Here is an 18,293-nt window from a genome sequence, read left to right on the forward strand (position 1 = left end):
CGGTCGCTCCTTCTCCGCAACGCGTCCTCCTTGCACCTCAATATCAGCGTGAAATGCAACGAACAGCTGTCGCTGTCCGGTACCCATGAAGGAGCGCCAGACCGACAGCCAAACGACTCCCGGCATTCCCACATCGGCCGGCATTCTGGCAACCTGGTCGTGGAGCCATTGGACCCTCCCGCGGCTAATGATTGGCAGCAATATCGAAACCTACCAGGTTCATCACAGGCGGCCCGATGAACGAACGACCAGATCCGGACTTCCAACCGCAACACCTGCCGGATGAGATCGCGTACGATGAAGACGATGCCGACCGGGTCCAGCGTAGGCTGTCCACCAGTACCGTGGGCAGTCGCAGTCGGCGCGAGGGCTACTACGATTCGCAGCGCATCAGCAGCCGGCGCTCAAGACCAATTTCCGGGGAAAGCCAGACGAGCTATTCCTATTCTTCCAAGTCTACCAAGTCTCGAGGCAAGCAACGTGCAAGCAATCAACAGTCCGCCGACTATTCCTTTGTAGATGTGCATGTAGACCATGTCCCGCCGCCTGTACCGACACCAGCCAAGGCAGATTCGTCACACCTCGAGGATGAGCGTGGTCCCGTGAAAAGTCACGACCCTGGTACTGGTCTGGTCCCGCACGTCAGGAACTTCAGTCAGCCTTATACCATGCGGAGGAGAGGCAGTAGGGCCAATAGTCGTGACATGAATCTATCAGAAGTTGCAGCTCTGCCGCCCGTACCTACAAATCATCGCTCTTCTGCCAACATGGGCCCGCCTCCCGAGAACGAGAAGCAGGATACCAGCGGCGATACGGAGCCAGGAAATAAATCACAGTCTGAAAGCGAGCGACCATACTCACGGCGGCATCCTCAAGAACTGGAGAAGCCCCAGCCACCGGTGCCGCGATGGCTCAACGAACTGCACACAGTCTCATACCTGATCTTCTTCTCCGTACTTGGAACGTTGGCCCGACTTGGCGTGCAGTGGCTGACCTTCTACCCCGGCGCACCTGTAACAACGCCAGTGCTCTGGGCCAACGTGGGCGGCTCGTATGTAATGGGGTTCCTGTCGGAAGACCAGGGACTCTTCAGGGGCAGAGCTCACGAAGCAGCCTTGGCCGAGGACCAGACCGATGAAACACCACTCGATAGAGCCACAATCACAAAACACAACAAGACCATTCCACTATACATCGGACTCGCCACAGGCTTCTGCGGGAGCTTCACCTCTTTCTCAAGCTTCGCCAGAGACTTCTTCCTGGCGGCTTCGAATAGCTTGCCAGCGCCGATATATCACACGTACACTTCCCCAACAGGGGTAGTCGCTCCTTCACAGACAGTGAGCCGCGATGGCGGGTACTCGCTGGAAGCATATGTTGCTGTGATACTCGCTACATTGGCACTATGTCTCGGCGCTCTTATCGTTGGCGCGCACACCGCCGTCATGCTGGACCATGTCACACCTGCGATACCAACACGACTCGCACGCCGGATCATCGATCCACTCTTCGTCTTTCTAGGCTTTGGCTGTTGGCTCGGCGCACTTTTTCTGGCGATCTTTCCGCCCAGCGAGACGTGGCGAGGCGAGGTGCTGTTCGCTCTTGTTTTTGCTCCCTTGGGCGCCCTCCTGCGATTTTACGCCAGTCTGAAACTCAATGGGTTGGTAGCAGCGTTTCCTCTCGGCACCTTCGCCGTCAACATGTTCGGCACAGCAGTCGAGGGAATGTGCTACGACATCCAGCACGTCGGCGTCGGGGTGATGGGCGGTGCCATCGGTGGTGGTCTAGTCGGCTGCCAGATCCTGCAAGGCATAATGGACGGCTTCTGCGGCTGCTTGACAACGGTCAGTACCTGGGTGTCTGAAATCAACAGTCTGAAGCGCAAGCATGGTTATTTGTACGCATTAGCGAGCGTGGGTTGTGCCACCTGTCTCATGGCGATTATCATGGGCAGCGTGAGGTGGTCGATTGGATTTTCGGAGCCTGCTTGCAATACTGGATACCCCTCGAAGGTTCATGGTTGATATGGTTTGATGATACCCTTTTTATGTCGATGATGACCATATAGATTCGCCAGCTATCTAGAGAGGGCGATACTCATAGTTTGTAATGTGAATTACCATACAGTCACTCCGCCTTTCCATACTTCTCCACCCACTCCAATACCAAAGGCGTAACTCGCTCTGGGCACTCTTCAGGTAGATAATGTCCAAACCCATCCGGAATCCCCTCGAACCTCACCGCCGACTCACCACCCTCAACCCACGCGCCCCACGCCTTGGGCACATCATGCATTCTTCCAAGATTGGTGGCGGAGTAAATCACCATCAACGGAACCTTGACCTTCCTCCCCTCTCTCTGATCCTTCTCCTGCTCCGCAACATCTTCCGTCGCACCAGCGGCGTAGTCCGCACACGATCCAGCAATGCACTCGGCATTGTTGAACTGGTGTGCGTAATGTGCCACCGCATCATTCTCCTTGAACTTTGCCGTGCCTGCGGCGTTCCCACCTTTCGCGCGATCTAGGTTGACGCGCACGAACTCGCCACCGCCCATTTTCTCAATCAGCTGCGGAGCAGTGTTGATCGCCAAGAATGGCCAGTGGTAGTATGCTGCGCTTGCGGCCGGGTTGGAGAAGACTTTCCATTGTTCTGTGGTGGGGACGATATCCATCAGGATGGCGGAGGTGATGTTGTGGGCGGGGTTGTTGTCAACGATGAGGCGGTGCCCGACACGACCGCCGCGGTCATGACCGCACCAGGTAACTGGGCGGGATTTGCCAAAAACTTGTTGGAGGGCTTCGATGATGAGGTTACCGACTGTGCGTTTGCCGTGTTTGGGCGGTAGAGAGGAGAAGCCGTAGCCTGGGAGCTCGACTACGAAGAGGGAGATTTTGTCTTTCCAGTCTGCAATTACGTGACGCCACCTGCAGTCGTCAGTGCCATGTCGATGTGGCTAAGTGATATCCCTTGGAGACGAACATGTAGCTGCTTTGAGGCCAGCCATGCACAACACATAGGACAGAGCCTGAGCCAGTGTCATGACTGTAGCTCTTCACGGTCCCACCCGATGAGACTTCGCTGTTGTTCTCCTGCAAGAAAGAGTGAATAGTCTGGATGGTTTGATCAGTCATATTTGGGGATGAATACAAGCTTTTTGTTATCGTGGTCTGCTATCTTTGAGGTTGCTGTACGCTGCGACACACAAGCTCGCGAGGTGAAGTCCGAGGTCTGGCATCTCATCAGCTTACGAGAGCTCTACTGGCACCGTATGACGGACGAGTCCACACATGAAGCGGGGGCCTCTCCCTCGAACGCTTAATGTTCTTCAGCTTGGCTACCACGGATCGCATAGCACGTGGACTTGCACTTTAAACAATGCTTCTTCTTACGACTTGTTCCAGTTGAAGTGAGCAAGTTTTCGTCGGCGGCAACGCAGCAGCCGCTACATGTTGCCTTAAGCCTCACCTTCTTTCTGAACCAGTGGTATGGAATAGTGCAAACTCTCGCGGCCTGAAATTGTATCTGCCGTTTCCAGAAAGTGTTGTTGTTGTGCGATATTTCTTCCTCATCGACCGGCTTTCACGCGAAGTTGAACACACGAGTCCCGACGTCTGCTGCCTGCTGGGTATTGTCGGCCTGTGTGACTTCCGAGAGACTGCGCCCAGTAGTGACAGTGCTAAGCGCAACCCTGCAGGAGTGCTTGGTATGCTGCTAGTCGAGCTTCTCGAAGCCTTGGTCAAAACATGCAGAGCGCAAGTTCTGTAGCAGCGTCAGGGTGCCAAGGTGAGATCGGATCGGTACGTGCTGGGTTGTCAGTGGTCTTGTGCAGGTAGCTTCTTCTGATTTGTGCTTGATGCCCGCCGGGTTGTCACCGACACTGTCAAGAAACATCAGCCGCTTGGCTCCTGCGCTGGTGCGACCAGAGACCACCACGCGCCTTTATGCTGTGCAGCCTCATCACCGACAGCGGACACATGTACAGCAGACGTGACACTGTAGTGGGAGTGTGTGCACATACATTGAGTAGTATATGGTTCAATCTTCATCAATCGTCAGGCCGGCAGCGAAGACTCGAAAGGGCTAGCGCATCGACTCAACTCTCTCCACTCCACCACTCTACACACTCGCTCTCTCCGCTGCACGCACCTCGCGCGCACCACATACAGCGCGCACCCGCCGACTCCCATCTTCCTCGACCGTCGATGCAGCCTCCTTGACCGCAACCGCCTCGCTCGGCGCCAAGCGCGTATCCTCGTACACCCGTCACTGATGTTCACGACCTGGCGACGGCGATGTTTCATGAAATCGCTGCGCGCCAGCTATGGACCCTACCGACTCGGACCCAGGACAGCACGCCTGCGCATTGCACCCCCTTCACGCTCCCGAGCAACGGCGTCATCCAGCTCGGTGACGCCTCCGCCATCACCTTGACCAACGATGTCGTCTTCCAGCCAGAATGCACGGGCACCACGAACGGGGAGGTCCTGTTCACTGGCCACCTCAAGGACCCCTTCTATGCCTCCACGATCCCTATGGTCTACGTGATATCGGCCGCGACCGTCATCGCATGGGTGCTGGTGGTCATGCTGACCATCACACCGCGGACGTCATTCTTCGGCGTTCCGACTTCGTCTCAGCCATTTGGTGGTGGCCATGGCATTATTGGAGGAGCAAATGGAGGATCAGTGGGCTTGGTCGGCTCGGGATCAAGGCCATGGCTGCAAAAGGTCGCTACGATAGCCGTGGCCATATCACTCACAATTGCGACGGCGGACACACTGGAAGTGGCCGAGCGGCAATACTACAAAGGATACATGGATGCCGAATCGTTGCGGAAACAGGTTCTAGGGTCTTTGGAGATTCGAATAACGCGTGTCGTCTCGGACATTTTCCTATGGCTTGCACAGGTCCAGACACTAATACGGCTCTTCCCACGGCACAAGGAGAAAGTGCTCATTAAATGGATTGGCTTCGTCCTGATCATACTGGACACGATATTTTCGTGTCTGAACTCCTTTCTGATCAACTCCACAGTACATGGAAGGAGATTCCTGGATGCGATACCTGCTCTGTCCTATCTTTTTGAACTGGCCCTTGGACTTCTGTATGCAGCATGGGTCATGTACTACTCGCTGACCAAACGGCAATATGCCTTCTACCACCCGAAGATGCGCAGCATTCTACTAATTGCCGTGCTCGGTCTCGTGTCAATCCTGACTCCCGTGGTCTTCTTTGTCACTGATGTATCGAACCAGGATGTCGCAGGATGGGGAGATTACTTCAGATGGGTGGGAGCCGCTGCTGCTAGTGTGGTCGTCTGGGAGTGGGTAGACCGGATAGAGGCACTGGAGAGGGACGATAAAAAGGATGGCATTCTGGGAAGAGAGATTTTTGAGGGAGACGAGATGCTGGATGTCATGCCTACAGAAGCTTCACCGTGGAGCGAAAGTCGAGCTTTGCGGCGGAACTTTCGGAGAAGATTGGGCGGTGGTGGAGACGATGCTGGAGGCGGGAACGAAGCCAGCGCTGCTGAGCACGGGTTAAGCGGTGTTGGTCACCAATTCCACCGCTCACGACATCAGCAGTCACCGCAACACTTTCCCCTGGGACGAGCACATTCGAGCTCGCTGCAGAACTCAAGTAGCGATCATCAGGGTCAACCTGGCCTTCGCTTGAACACAGTCACATTTGACGAACAACAAACGCATCGACGAAGCAGGACTTTCACCGGGATCACTCCGCCACCACCGGTTGTCAGTCCTGTCAGCAGGTCTGACACTACAAGTGCAGCAAGCACCGTTTATGTTGTGCGATACGACCATACTGTTACTGATGTGCCTCAGCCCATCCGACGGGGACTAAATGCCAGTCGCAATGGAAATAAGCAGAGCAAAACTGGTCGCCAAAATCAGGACAACAATAACGAAAAGGACATTATAGAAGAAGAGGAGGATGCACGTCCGAACCGCAACCGCGAGTCGCGCTTGTGGAACGCAGTACCAAACCCTTTCAAACGAAAACGTACCTCACCGCCTCAGGAGATACAACGAGCTCGTGCTGCAGCGGGTGAGGATCGAGCTCTCACGCCCTCCGCGATGAAGAATCGACTCGGTGCGCTTGCTGCTGAGACTGGAGAACGGTTCCGTGACCGACGTTTTGGACGGAACCCGAGCATAGCCCTGCCAGTGACAGTCATTCCTGCCCAGCCAAGGGGCAGTGGCAGGACCTGGAGCCCAGACGAGCATGCGATAGTTGGCACGCCTGCGCCAGTCCTAGATGCGACAGCAAACACCACGACTGACATGCCGCCCAGTTCGGGCGGCACGACCTCTACGACACTAACAGCGAACGATCAAGATCCGACTGATGGCAGGGCTTTATACTCGGGGGCTACTCCACTTCCGCATCCTGCAACAGCTACAGGAAGGACTGTTATGACCCCTGGCAGAGAAGGGCCACCTCGTGCGGACGATATCAGTCCTGTTGCTGGTCTTGGTGGGACGATAGTTGTTCCCGCGCCGCCCCGGCGGACACCTTCTCACGCGAACACATCAACTTCTCCTGTTAATGACAGCAGGGCAAGTTCGGCACTGAATGGGAACGGGACCCCTCCCAACGGGTAGAAGTCTTTGTTGGGAAAAGTCTTGGATTATGATATGATGGATTTAGCGCGGCGCTGGCGGCTTTGGGTATACCATGGTGGGTTCTTAGACGACGTGGATCTAGCAGTCGCAGACCACTGGTTATGACAGCACAAGAGAGGGCTCTTGTGAGACGATAGTGTAGATATGCAGCGACATGTACATATTGAGACCTTTGCACAAAGACGATGCTCATGGATGTTTGGGGGATTGATCGACCATCTCCTCGCACGCACGTGGCAGAGCTGAATGATGAAATCGTGGCGTCGAGCTTGTGTGCACGACCTTGGAAGATGCGGCTGTGCGCGGCGACGGGACTCGATACCTCTGCACATGTTCCTTGCCGTCCAGCTGTTGCCTATCCTCTTGGGTCGTAGCTCCAGCTGGTGCGTGTCTCTGACAGTGGTAGCATTTCGCTTGTACATATCCATTGCACGTGTATAATCACGATCCACTGCATTCTGTTGTTATCGCAACGCACGCACGACTTCTCCAATCCCTGCAACTCCCACAGCAGCGCACAGTCGCCATGTCTCTGTTTGGAGACGACCCAGATGCGCCTTCCAGCAACGCGCAGAGCAAATCGAAATCGAGTCTCTTCGACGACGAGGCAGGCTCGACGTCCAAGACGACTTTGAGCTCCATCTTCGCCGACAACACGGCCGAGAGCAACGACGACTCGCCCTGGGGGTTCACGCCGAGCAAAAAGAGCGGTGGCAGAGGCAGCTTGGTCAAGTCATTGCTAGCAGACGCGGATATGCCTGATCTGTATGTTGATACATTCGACGCACTGCAAGAAAGAGGAACAGTCAGCCGGCAGGATTGCGAGCAGCTGATCAAGGGCTCCGGTGTGAGTGCAGGTGATCAGAGCAAGATCTGGAACATCATCGGACAGGGCGAGCGACAGCAGAGAAGCGAGTTCAGTGTCTTTCTGGCATTGGTCGGACTTGCGAAAGAGGGCGAGGAGTTGAGCCTCGACGCCGTGGACGAGAGACGGAGGAAACTGCCGGTCCTCAGCCTGCCAAACATGCAATCGAACGCCTCACAAGCGCTGCCACCTGCGACTCCAACTAAACAGCCGGAAGTCATGGCTGGCGCGGAGTCGTCTCCGGAGCATGCGCAAAAGAATGGAAGGCAGCCATCATTTGGCGCTGGGTTCGGTAGCGATCCATGGGCAAGTCCAGAGATGCACAAGGGACATGGGCATCTCAATGGAGTAGGTGCTACGCATAGAACGACGAGCAGCTTCACGACGAACACTGCCGACCCTGGCGAGTCAGCCGATAGCTATAGCAATGGACAAACCGTCAACACCGGTAGCGTTGCGGGAAGTTGGGGCGGTACGACTGCCTTCGCAGCGAGCAACGCAGGGGGCTTTGGCAATGCTGCTCCCAGCGGAGACGATCACGGCTTTGGCGACGAAGGTAATGGTTCAGGCACAGTGAGACGAACTACACCTCAACCTCGCCCAGCTGTCAGATCTGGCACTGATGAGCTTGTCACCGTGAACTTGCTAGACGAGAAGGAGGGCATGTTCTTGTTTCAGCACAGGAACTACGAAGTTGCCTCAATCAGACGCAATAGCAAGGTCATCCGGAGGTACAGCGACTTCGTGTGGCTGCTCGATTGCCTTCACAAAAGATATCCGTTTCGACAATTACCGCTGCTGCCGCCAAAACGAGTGGCAATCAATGGGAACCACATCGCGGCTGATCAGACTTTTCTCGAGAAGCGAAGGCGTGGATTGGCGCGGTTTGTGAATGCCCTCGTGCGGCATCCTATCCTACGGGAGGAGCAGCTGGTTGTGATGTTCTTGACAGTACCAACGGTAGATGCACGGTCCTCTCTTGCTGTGCTGCAATCATCGCTAACATCTTTCCTAGGAACTGGCGGTCTGGCGAAAGCAAGCTACCATCAGCGTGCAAGAGGAATTCGTTGGCAGATCGTTGCCACCCTCGCTCGAAGACAGCTTGCCGCAGAATCTTCAAGACACCTTCGACACTGTGAGATCCGGCGCGAAGCGCAGTGCAGACCTTTACATCAACCTGTGTAACCTTGTGGAAAGGGTCTGCAAACGCAAGGAAGGCATTGCGGCCGAGTATGGGCGGCTCAACCTCAACTTGATAACACTTACCGAAACCAGCAACAACACCTACGCCATCGACACGAATGATGTCCCTTTACTGAACGAGGGTATCAAAAGCACCGCTAAGCACATTGCTGCTTCGCAGACTCTTCTTGAGGATGAGGCTCGAGCGTGGGACGAAGGCGTGCTGGAGGACCTGAAGACGATGCGCGATTCGCATGTCAGCATGCGGGACATGTTTGACCGAAGAGACCGCTACGCCAAAGACAACATCCCACAGCTTGAGAAGCGGATCCAGCAGAATGAGCAGAAACTTCAGAACATACGCAACAAGGGCGATGCAGCCAAGCCTGGTGAGGCGGACAAGGTGTCGAACGCGATCACGGCGGTATGTCGCAAATTCAATGCTCGATTGCGTGAGCTAATGATTGTTACAGGACAAGCAAAGCATCGTAGAGCAGCACGCGCGCGGCGTCTTCATCAAAGAATGCGTTCGCGATGAGTTGCTTCACTTCCAGAACACGCAATACACAGTCTCAAGATTGCACCAAGACTGGGCTCAGGAGCGTGTCAAATATTCCGAGCTCCAGGCCGACAACTTTAGAGGGCTGGTAGACTCGGTCGAGGGCATGCCACAGGGAGACTAGGTAAGACGTGAATGCACTGTTTGCGATCGGCGCGCAGTCCAGTCAAAAAGTCATGCTTCTACTGCAGAGGCTGACTCGGCCACAGGAGTTCAAAGACTGGGTCGTGCAGAAATATCGTAGAGCCAGTGGATTTACACTTCTGAGTGGCGGAAGAACAAGGCAATGATCTGGCTAGCGAACGAGGGCTGTCTGAGCAGGAGCAATAGCAGACTATTCGAATGCACAGATTGTAATGTGCTCGGGGGGGGGGGGGTTACGGATCTTCTGCTCCATCCGCATCATGACTTCATCTGTCCTGTCGCGGAGTACGAATGTGTAGATACATGTAGTGACGAGGCTGGAGTGAATGGTGACATGAGGTGAAGTTGAGCCTGCCTGAGGAGTGTACGAGCTCTCCTACCTTCCACTGTTCACTAGTGCTTCTGCCTAACAACGCATTGATGGTCCGCAAACTTCTTCGCCGACTTCTCTTCTGGCGACATCCCTTCCGCAACACAGCGAGTCAAGATACAGCAATAGACGCCAACAGTACCACCAGCACCAGCATGCCCAAGAGGAAAGCAGCTGAGAGCGTCGCTTCAACCATGACGGAGACGACATCCAAGAAGACGAAGAAGACGGCCAAGAAAGAAGGTGAGTTCACTCTTTCTCCTGCTCTCTCACATGCACATATGAATGCATGAGCTGCCAGGTACCGGACATGCCTGCGCCACAGCTGCATGGGTGCCTGATCGCGCGTATCTTATCGAGCCCCGCCACCCGCCATCACCGTCACTCCAGCAGACTTGCAATTGCCTCTATGTTTCTTCACACTTCTCAGCCCTCAGAAATACTTTCGTTGGCATCTGCATTTTCGCGCTGCCGTTTCTGAGGCACCGCGCATGCACTTTCGACACCACCGCGCAACCTCGCATACCGTCCTTTCCATCGCACATCGCATATCCACCTCGAGTACCATCGAGTCTCAACACACGGCTGACCAAATATGCCGCCAGCATACACTTCTTCGCAGAAGAGCGCTATCGCAGAGTTCAGCAATGTCACACAAGCGGACAAGAGTACCGCCGCGAAGCTTCTCAAGCAGCATAGCTGGAACGTTGGTGCTGCGGTTAACACGTAAGTACATTTGATTCTGGCGGCGAGCGGAGCGGGCATGAGCGAGCACTTCGAGCGTCATCATGGTGTTGTTGGAGGAACAAGGTCGCAAGAAATGCGAATCAGGAGCTAGGCTACAGCAGTACCACATGCCGCGCCTTCGGCCTCGGGTCATCATGTCATGCCGAGTGCCGCCTATCACTGTGATAAGCAAGCACGGAAAGGTGGTATGAAGGGTCACTGCTAACATGAACTTCATCTCCAGCTTCTTCAACAATCCCTCGGCAGGTGGAGCCAACTCACTGCGATCATCACTAAGCAAGACGTTCGACCAGTATCGCGACAACCCGAAAGACTCGCCCGATGAGATCACGATCGATGGCACCGGCAAGCTTCTTGAAGATGCAGGTATTGCGGTGGACGGTGTCGACTTCTTCATCTTCTCCGAGCTCGTGGCTTCGCCATCAATGGGTACCCTCGCTCGAGAAGGCTTCGTGGACGGCCTCAGCGACGTAGGCGCAGACACTCCGGCTAAGATCCGCAACATCGTACTACAGCGGCGGTCGGCACTCAATTCTGACCCAGAGCTGCTCAAGAATGTCTACAACCACGCCTTTCAGCTCGGTCTCCAGGACAGGCAGAAGGCATTACCGGTGGAGATGGCACAGGAGTTCTGGAAGATTCTCTTCACTGCACCAGCATATCAGTGGCGGACGAACTCATCACCATGGCTAGATTGGTGGTTTGAGTTCTACACGGAGAAGGTCAACAAGGCTGTGAACAAGGACTTGTGGAAGCAGACATTGAGCTTCGCGAAGGAGACCATGCGAGATGAGTCGCTCAGCTTCTGGACCGACGAAAGCAGTTGGCCGAGTGTCATCGATGAGTTCGTGGAGTGGGTGAAGACGCAGAAGAAGACCGGGGACGCCATGGAGATCTCGTAGAAGAGAGTCGGCTTTCTTCTGATTCACGACCCCTTTGAACCAACTACCACCGATCAACGGAAGGCGCCGCCAAGGAGACAAATAATGGCGTAAAGGCACCACCTCGGAAGACGAAGACAACGAAAGAAGCGGAGGCACCGAAGACACCGGCGAAACCAAAGGCGCCCGAGGCTTCACATGCACCTGGAGAGTCACAAGCGTCGAAGCAGGTGGATGGCCTGAAGCCGCCCAGGCATACTCGAAAGCACGACTCGCAGTCGCTCAAGAGAGCGTTGCTTCAGCAGATGCAGAGACTTTTGCACAAAGCAGCATGTAGCGTTCAAGCATACAGTTCACGATCCAACCAAAGAGTCGAATATGAATGTTCCTCGATCAACTCACTCTTTGAAGTATATGTACAGCTTATACTACAGCACTGTTCTTGGGTATCATAACATGAACCTTTGGTCCCGCCTTCCCTCCACATCTACTCCCTTCAGAGCTTCGACTCACTAGCAATCTGGCTCTGAACCCACTTCTCCAACCCGCCCTTGGCAATGATATCCTGAACATTCGGAGGCAGCTCACCAACTTTCTGTGTCCAAGACTCTCCACCCTCACCTTCCTGGATCAGGACGAGACTCCTTTTCACATCCCATGTGAACGTCCAGCCCGTCCGGACGGTAAGTGGCTTCTCTGCTGGAGTAGCTTGAGGCGCTGGGGGCGGCGAGTCGAGACTTTGGCTGTTCTGTGCGGGTTCTGTGATGGGTGCTTTGCCTGCTTTGCCAGTCGCTGCGGGTGAAGCGCCATCGAAGGCGGTTCTTAACCTTTCGACGAGTTTGGGGACTTCTACACCCATCAGGGCGTTGTTGATAGAGTTCCTGCTGAAGATGTTACCGAAACTGCCCGAGACTACGAGTGGTAAGCCCTTTGCTAGGATCGCGGTGGCCGCTTGTTCTCGTGAGGAACCACAACCGAAGTTATATCCGGAGACGAGAATGTCGCCGGGCTTCGCAATTTTGGCGAATTCCTTGTCGTAGTTCTCCATTACTACTGTGGCCATCTTGGCGGGGTCGGAGCTGAAGGCGTCGTCGTAGGTGTATTTGCCCGGGTAGATGGCGTCGGTGTTGACGTTGTCGGCATTGCACCATACTATCTCACCGGTGACTTTTTCTGGGAAGCCGGGGAGGATTTCGGTCAGGCCGGTTGAGGTCTCCTCGGCTGGTGAGGAGGACTCCGTGGAGGAGCTTGAGAGCTTCGTCTCGGCTTGTTCGATGGCAGAGTCTGCTTGCTGGATGATCTTCTCCAATGCATCCTCAATGCTGATCATGCGCTCTTCGTCCTTGACACCATCGCCGTAACCGCGGCTTACGCCTGACCAGTTGGCCGGCTTCTCGTACCAACCTGGGCCGGCGATCTTGCCTTGTAGCGCACTGGCTGCGACGACTTCAGGGCTTGCTAGATATGCTTTGGCATCTGTGCTACCCATGCGGCCTTTGAAGTTTCTGTTACTGGCAGAGATGCCGTTCTCGCCAGGCTCAAGAAGACCCGTGCCGAGACCGATACATGGACCGCAGCCTGAAGGCAGTGGCTCGGCACCGGCATCGAGCAGAGCCTGCCAGTCGCCCTGCTCTTCTGCGGCCTTCTGCTCTGGCAACGAAGCTGCAGCAATGTAGAACTTGACACCGTCTGCAATCTTTGGAACTTTGCCATTCACATCTGCCGCGCTCTTAAACACTTTAGCGGCTGCTTCTAGATCAGATCGGCGAGAATTTGTGCAAGAGACAAGATATGCCTTCTGGATCTTGATGTCCTGTGCTTCGAGCTCGTTAAGGGGTGTGGCGACCTTGACAGAGTTTGGACCAGACACGTATGGGCATAATGTCGACAGATCCAGGAACAGTTCCTTCGCGTATGTGGCGCCCTTGTCAGCACTCAGTGGGTTGGCAAAGAGTTCATCAAGTCGTTCGTGGTTGAAGCGATCGGTAGTCAGACTTGCGGTTTCGGATGGGGACTTGTACATGCTAGCCTCTGTGGCCTTGAATCGTAGCCAGCCTCTCAGCACATCGTCGATAGGGAACAAGCCAGACAGCGCTCCCCACTCGGTGGTCATGTTCGCGATTGCCAGCCTGTCGTCAACGGGTAGACTTCGCATCGTGTTTGTCGATCCAGTAAACTCAATTGCATGGTTGAGCACTTGGTCGTTGTTGAACAGACCAGCGAGCGCAACAATCACGTCCTTGCCCGTTACACCTTCCGGGAGAATACCAGTCAAGGTGACGTTGGCAATAGGAGGAATCTGCCACCATGTTCGTCCAGTTGCCCAGATACTCGCAGCATCCGTCCGCACGACCGGTGTACCCAAGCAGCCTACGCCACCATACATGTTCGAATGACTGTCACTCGCGACTGCCATGGTACCAGGCCAAGCATAACCCTCCTCAACCATAATCTGATGTCCAATGCCACGACCAGCCGGGTAAAAGTCGACGCCCTGCTTCTTCGCGAAGCCCTCGATCTGCTCGTACTTCTTGAGGTTCTTCTCGCTCCTGTTCTGGACATCGTGGTCAAGGGCCATGACGATTTGCTTGGGATCGTGGACCTTGGTTGCGCCAATGCTCATGAACTTGGTCGCGACAGGCCAGGAGTTGTCGTGGGTCATGCATTGCTGCGGCGATAGCGTCACGTAGTCGCCGGCCTTGACGAACTTGCCGTCGGGGAGTGCTTGGGAGTATCGTTGAACAATCTTCTCCGTCAACGTCTGTGGTGTTGTGGGTGTAGACTTGGCGCTGTGCAGGATGTCTGCGGGAGTGTTCTGAAGCTGTGAGGAGAAGGCGTCTGTAAGTTGGGCGAGACGTGTTGGTCGCGTACTCGAGATGTCGCGTGGGCCATGTTGGAGGGGTGTAGCCATGGGTAGACTCGTTCGCGAAGCTGCAATGCATGGTGGCGGTTGAAAGACAGTCTGTTTCGTTGACACGTTGGCATCCGTCTCCTACACTTTCTCCCTTTCGCTACTGATGGATGGTACTTACTGTCCTCGCCAACCTCTGCAGGCTTCGACCTGCTCCTGCTCCTGCTCCTGCTCCTGCTCTCAATGCCATGACTCCCAGGACGCCGCCAAGTACGATGCAGTGAAGCAGTCCTTGCAGTTGTGTCAGGGGAACAATGCTCAACAATGACTGTGACTGGCCAATGGCGCGAGAGGTAGAACTAATGAAGCGATGCACAATTTCTGGGATGCCTGCGACTGCCGAGGCCCCGAGCAGTTGATGACTGCAATGGTTGTGTGCTGCTGCTTGGACAAATGTGAACACGCCCTCTCCTTCTCTTGCTCCCACAAACACACTACACTGCCGTCGAGACACATAGCTTTCGAACATGCCTTCAAGAGACTCGATCCACTACTTTGGCGCTGGTCCAGCACCGCTGCCAACCCCAGTGCTCGAGGAAGCATCAAAAGTCATCTTGAACTACAACGATTCTGGAATCGGCATTACAGAGATCTCGCATCGTTCTGGAGACGCCAATGCCATCTTAGCACGCACGCAGAAGGCGCTTCGTCAGCTACTCGACATTCCCGAGTCCGATGGCCCAGATGGCTACCAGATCCTCTTCCTCCAAGGTGGAGGTAGCGGTGGTTTCAGCGATGTGGTTTCCAACCTGGTATCTGTTTGGGTCGCAAACCAGCTCAAGAATGTCGGTGGAGATGAGACCAAGCTGAGAGAGATGGTCGCGAAAAACTTGAAGTTGGACTACTTCGTCACTGGATCCTGGTCTCTCAAAGCCTCGCAAGAAGCAGCTCGACTTGTAGGAGGCGAACACGTCAACATCGTCACCGACGCCCGCAAGCAAAACGATGGCAAATTTGGCAAGATCCCGGAACAATCCTCCTGGGCCCCCACCCCAGATGCCGACTCAGTGGCATTAACCTACTACTGCGATAACGAGACCGTCGACGGCGTCGAGTTCCAAGCCGCACCAGATGGCGCCAACCTCGTAGCAGACATGAGCAGCAACTTCCTCTCCCGCGCCGTAGACGTCAAGAAGCACGCTGTAATCTTCGGCGGCGCACAGAAGAACATCGGCACAACTGGTATCACAATTTACATCATCTCAAACAAAGTGCTCCCGCCACACGCAGAATACGCAAAGCCAGAGCTGATGCGGAAGTTGGGTCTGTCTGTCAGCCCGATCGTTTTCGATTACCCAACCATTGCCAAGAACAACAGTTTGTACAACACCTTGCCAATCTTCGACGTCTGGATCGCCGGTAAAGTGATGGAGCGACTTCTGGAGCTGCATCCTTCCTCAGGCGGTGCAAGAATCGCAGGCCAGCAGGCTGAGAGTGAGAAGAAGTCGCAACTTCTCTACTCCGTTCTTGACAAGAACGAGATCTACCGCGTCGTGCCAGACAAGAGCATTCGCAGCAGAATGAACATTTGCTTCCGGATCAAAGGCGGTGATGACGATGTTGAGAAGGCTTTCCTCAAAGGTGCTGAGGAACTCGGTCTCAAGGGTTTGAAGGGGCATCGCAGCGTTGGCGGTATCCGTTGCAGCAATTACAATGCTGTGCCGGTCGTGGCAGCAGAGAAGTTGGCAATGTACTTGGAGGACTTTGCTGCTAAGCAACCTTGAGGGCTTGGCTGCCTAAAAAATCGACGATTGTGCATTAGCGAGGAGTTGCAAGGGTAGATGGATTCAACATGATGAATAGGGACCAAGAAGGGAAACACGAAGTGGTCAACCACTTGGGATCGAAGAAATAGAATAGCACACCATGGAAAGGCAGGCCTTGAGGCTCAAAAGTCGTTTGATATTTCTACCTTTTTGATCTCTACACAACCCCTTACTCCGTCCTCCCATCCCTCCACCCTTCAACAAGCACGACAGGCCCTTTATACACCTTCCTCGCCCTCACCACCCAATCGACCGCCGCAATCACCGCCACAACAACAAACATCAAAACGCTCCAATTAAAGTCCACCAGACTCGGCTGGTACACATTCGGCCAAAAACACCAGAAAAACGCAAACGTTGAATACGCCAGACCACCAGTATTTATCGCCACACCCCATCTCCCCAAACTCCAGCGCGCCTTGGGTAATAGCTCAGGTTGGTATACCCGCCTGTACAGAACGCAGGCGATGGAGACCATGTATGTTATCATGAGAGAGACTAGGTTGAGTGAGATGATGGCGTTGAAAGCCACGTCAGATCCAAAATTGATTAGACTGAGGAGGAAGGTGACGATGCAGGTTACGATCACTGCGTTCGCTGGGACTTCCAGTTTCGGATCCACGTGTGCGATCCATTTGCTGAAGGGTAGACCCTCGTCTCGAGCGAAGGACCAGGTTTGTCGGCTGGTGCTGAGGTTGTAGGATAGTGTCCCCGCGAAGATGAGGACGATGACGATGGAGCTCAGCGCGTTGACGGCAGGGAGCGAGAATGCGTTACGGAAGACGTAGAGGAAAGGGTAGCCTGTTTCGTCGTTGAGAGCGCCGTCAAGGTCCACAACGCTGAAGAGGAAACTGATGAGGAAGACGACGCCGAGCCCGCCGTTCATCAGGTACGAACCGATCATGGCGCGGGGGACCGTGACGCCGGCGTCTTTGATCTCTTCGGACATGTGCGCCGCGGCGTCGGAGCAGATGCAGGCGTAGACGGCGGAGATTTGACCGACCATGAGGGCGAGACCGATGCTGGACCAGTTGCCGCCGTTGTAGAATTGGGTGAAGACGACTTGGCCAGAATTACGCGGGGCGAGGACCCAGAGGCAGACGATGATTGTTAGGAAGCCAAAGACGTGGAGGATGAGCATGAGATTTTGGAAGACGGGCATCATGTTACCACCGTAGACATTGGCGACTAGCACGATGAGGGTGATGGCCCAGACGCACAGAGTGCCTTGCCAGTTTGTTCCACTGTACCCTGGGTTGTTGATGGTAGCCATGCTTTGAATCAAGGTCCCAACCAAGAACGGTCCTGACGCAGTGCCAGCTTGCCACGAGAGTGTGCTCATCCAGCCAGTGAAGTAGGACAGCAGCTTCTGGTACTTTGGCGGCGCAAATTCGCTGACCCAATGGTATTGACCGCCAGAGGTTGGTGCCATGCTTGCCATCTCTGCAAGAGACACGACCACAAGCGAGAAGCCAGAGAAGGTCCAGACATAGCTCCAGAGAAGACCTGCTAATCCTCCCGAATACATTCCCTGGTACGAGGCAGCCAGTAGCACTTCCCAAGTACCCTGCAAGATCACCGTAAAGGCGATTGTAGACAATGGACGAAAGTCTAAAGTAGAGTATGTTAGCCCACGTATCTCAAACGAAGGGGGCAGAAGCCATGAGCATCCTGGGTGTGTCTCATGTATCTCATAAAGGTTTCTGTGCCCGCTTACTTCTTCTCAGCTCCTGCTTCTTGCCCATGCGCTTCATGTCCTTCCGGTCAAACTGCGTAAAGTCCTTGTCCTCCTGGCGCGACGGCTTCCGCTCCGTCTTGAGGTGTCCATGGTAGTCGTCATCGTGGCACTCTCCGTCTTCAATGCGATCGAAGTCGGTGAGGTTGCGCGATCCAGTCGAGATGTGTGTCGTCTTGGCAGCAGTATCGACAGGCGCGCCGGCAGTCGGCGACGAGGAGGACGACGAGGCCATGCGTCAAAAGTAAGTACACACGGGGTGAAGAGAAGAGCGAAGTCGTACAGAAGAGAAGCACCCAATACCTAGCGTCTGCTGTATCGCTGTGCCACTGTGCCACTGGGACACTACTGCACGTGTTGTCTGCCAATGCCATAGGGCCGGTGGGACTGCTCTTGTCAGCAGCTTGCAGTGGAGCTGTACTCGAGAGAGGGTTAGAGGCAGGCCATGCGCAAGCCACTACGCCAGCCACGGGTGTGATGCGATTGG

General features: G+C 54.8%; 7 protein-coding genes across 7 annotated transcripts; 4 read left to right on the forward strand and 3 right to left on the reverse strand.

Moving 5' to 3' along the window:
* Window positions 1-236: 236 nt before the first annotated feature.
* On the forward strand, window positions 237-2,024 carry CLAFUR5_03226 (Fluoride export protein 1; the record flags this gene model as incomplete). Its single annotated transcript, XM_047902374.1, has 1 exon — window positions 237-2,024. One exon carries the CDS (start codon window positions 237-239, stop codon window positions 2,022-2,024), a length of 1,788 nt encoding a protein of 595 aa, XP_047758153.1.
* A 103-nt stretch (window positions 2,025-2,127) lies between these two features.
* Window positions 2,128-3,133, reverse strand: CLAFUR5_03227 (Fluoroacetate dehalogenase; the record flags this gene model as incomplete). Its single annotated transcript, XM_047902375.1, has 2 exons — window positions 2,128-2,926; window positions 2,982-3,133. The coding sequence occupies 2 exons, from the start codon at window positions 3,131-3,133 to the stop codon at window positions 2,128-2,130; spliced, it is 951 nt and encodes a 316-aa protein (XP_047758152.1).
* A 1,161-nt stretch (window positions 3,134-4,294) lies between these two features.
* Window positions 4,295-9,376, forward strand: CLAFUR5_03228 (Sorting nexin mvp1; the record flags this gene model as incomplete). Its single annotated transcript, XM_047902376.1, has 4 exons — window positions 4,295-6,484; window positions 7,161-8,471; window positions 8,527-9,117; window positions 9,167-9,376. 4 exons carry the CDS (start codon window positions 4,295-4,297, stop codon window positions 9,374-9,376), a joined length of 4,302 nt encoding a protein of 1,433 aa, XP_047758137.1.
* A 985-nt stretch (window positions 9,377-10,361) lies between these two features.
* CLAFUR5_03229 (Defective in cullin neddylation protein 1) lies at window positions 10,362-11,415 on the forward strand (the record flags this gene model as incomplete). The annotated part of the gene is made up of 2 exons (XM_047902377.1): window positions 10,362-10,492; window positions 10,737-11,415. The coding sequence occupies 2 exons, from the start codon at window positions 10,362-10,364 to the stop codon at window positions 11,413-11,415; spliced, it is 810 nt and encodes a 269-aa protein (XP_047758136.1).
* Window positions 11,416-11,890: 475 nt separating this feature from the next.
* CLAFUR5_03230 (Homoaconitase, mitochondrial) lies at window positions 11,891-14,495 on the reverse strand (the record flags this gene model as incomplete). Its single annotated transcript, XM_047902378.1, has 2 exons — window positions 11,891-14,356; window positions 14,427-14,495. 2 exons carry the CDS (start codon window positions 14,493-14,495, stop codon window positions 11,891-11,893), a joined length of 2,535 nt encoding a protein of 844 aa, XP_047758616.1.
* A 277-nt stretch (window positions 14,496-14,772) lies between these two features.
* On the forward strand, window positions 14,773-16,029 carry CLAFUR5_03231 (Phosphoserine aminotransferase; the record flags this gene model as incomplete). Its single annotated transcript, XM_047902379.1, has 1 exon — window positions 14,773-16,029. One exon carries the CDS (start codon window positions 14,773-14,775, stop codon window positions 16,027-16,029), a length of 1,257 nt encoding a protein of 418 aa, XP_047758308.1.
* A 211-nt stretch (window positions 16,030-16,240) lies between these two features.
* On the reverse strand, window positions 16,241-18,041 carry CLAFUR5_03232 (uncharacterized protein; the record flags this gene model as incomplete). Its single annotated transcript, XM_047902380.1, has 2 exons — window positions 16,241-17,682; window positions 17,789-18,041. The coding sequence occupies 2 exons, from the start codon at window positions 18,039-18,041 to the stop codon at window positions 16,241-16,243; spliced, it is 1,695 nt and encodes a 564-aa protein (XP_047758617.1).
* Window positions 18,042-18,293: the final 252 nt, after the last annotated feature.

The sequence above is a fragment of the Fulvia fulva genome, chromosome 2, assembly GCF_020509005.1.
Source record: "Fulvia fulva chromosome 2, complete sequence".
NCBI lineage: Eukaryota > Fungi > Ascomycota > Dothideomycetes > Mycosphaerellales > Mycosphaerellaceae > Fulvia > Fulvia fulva.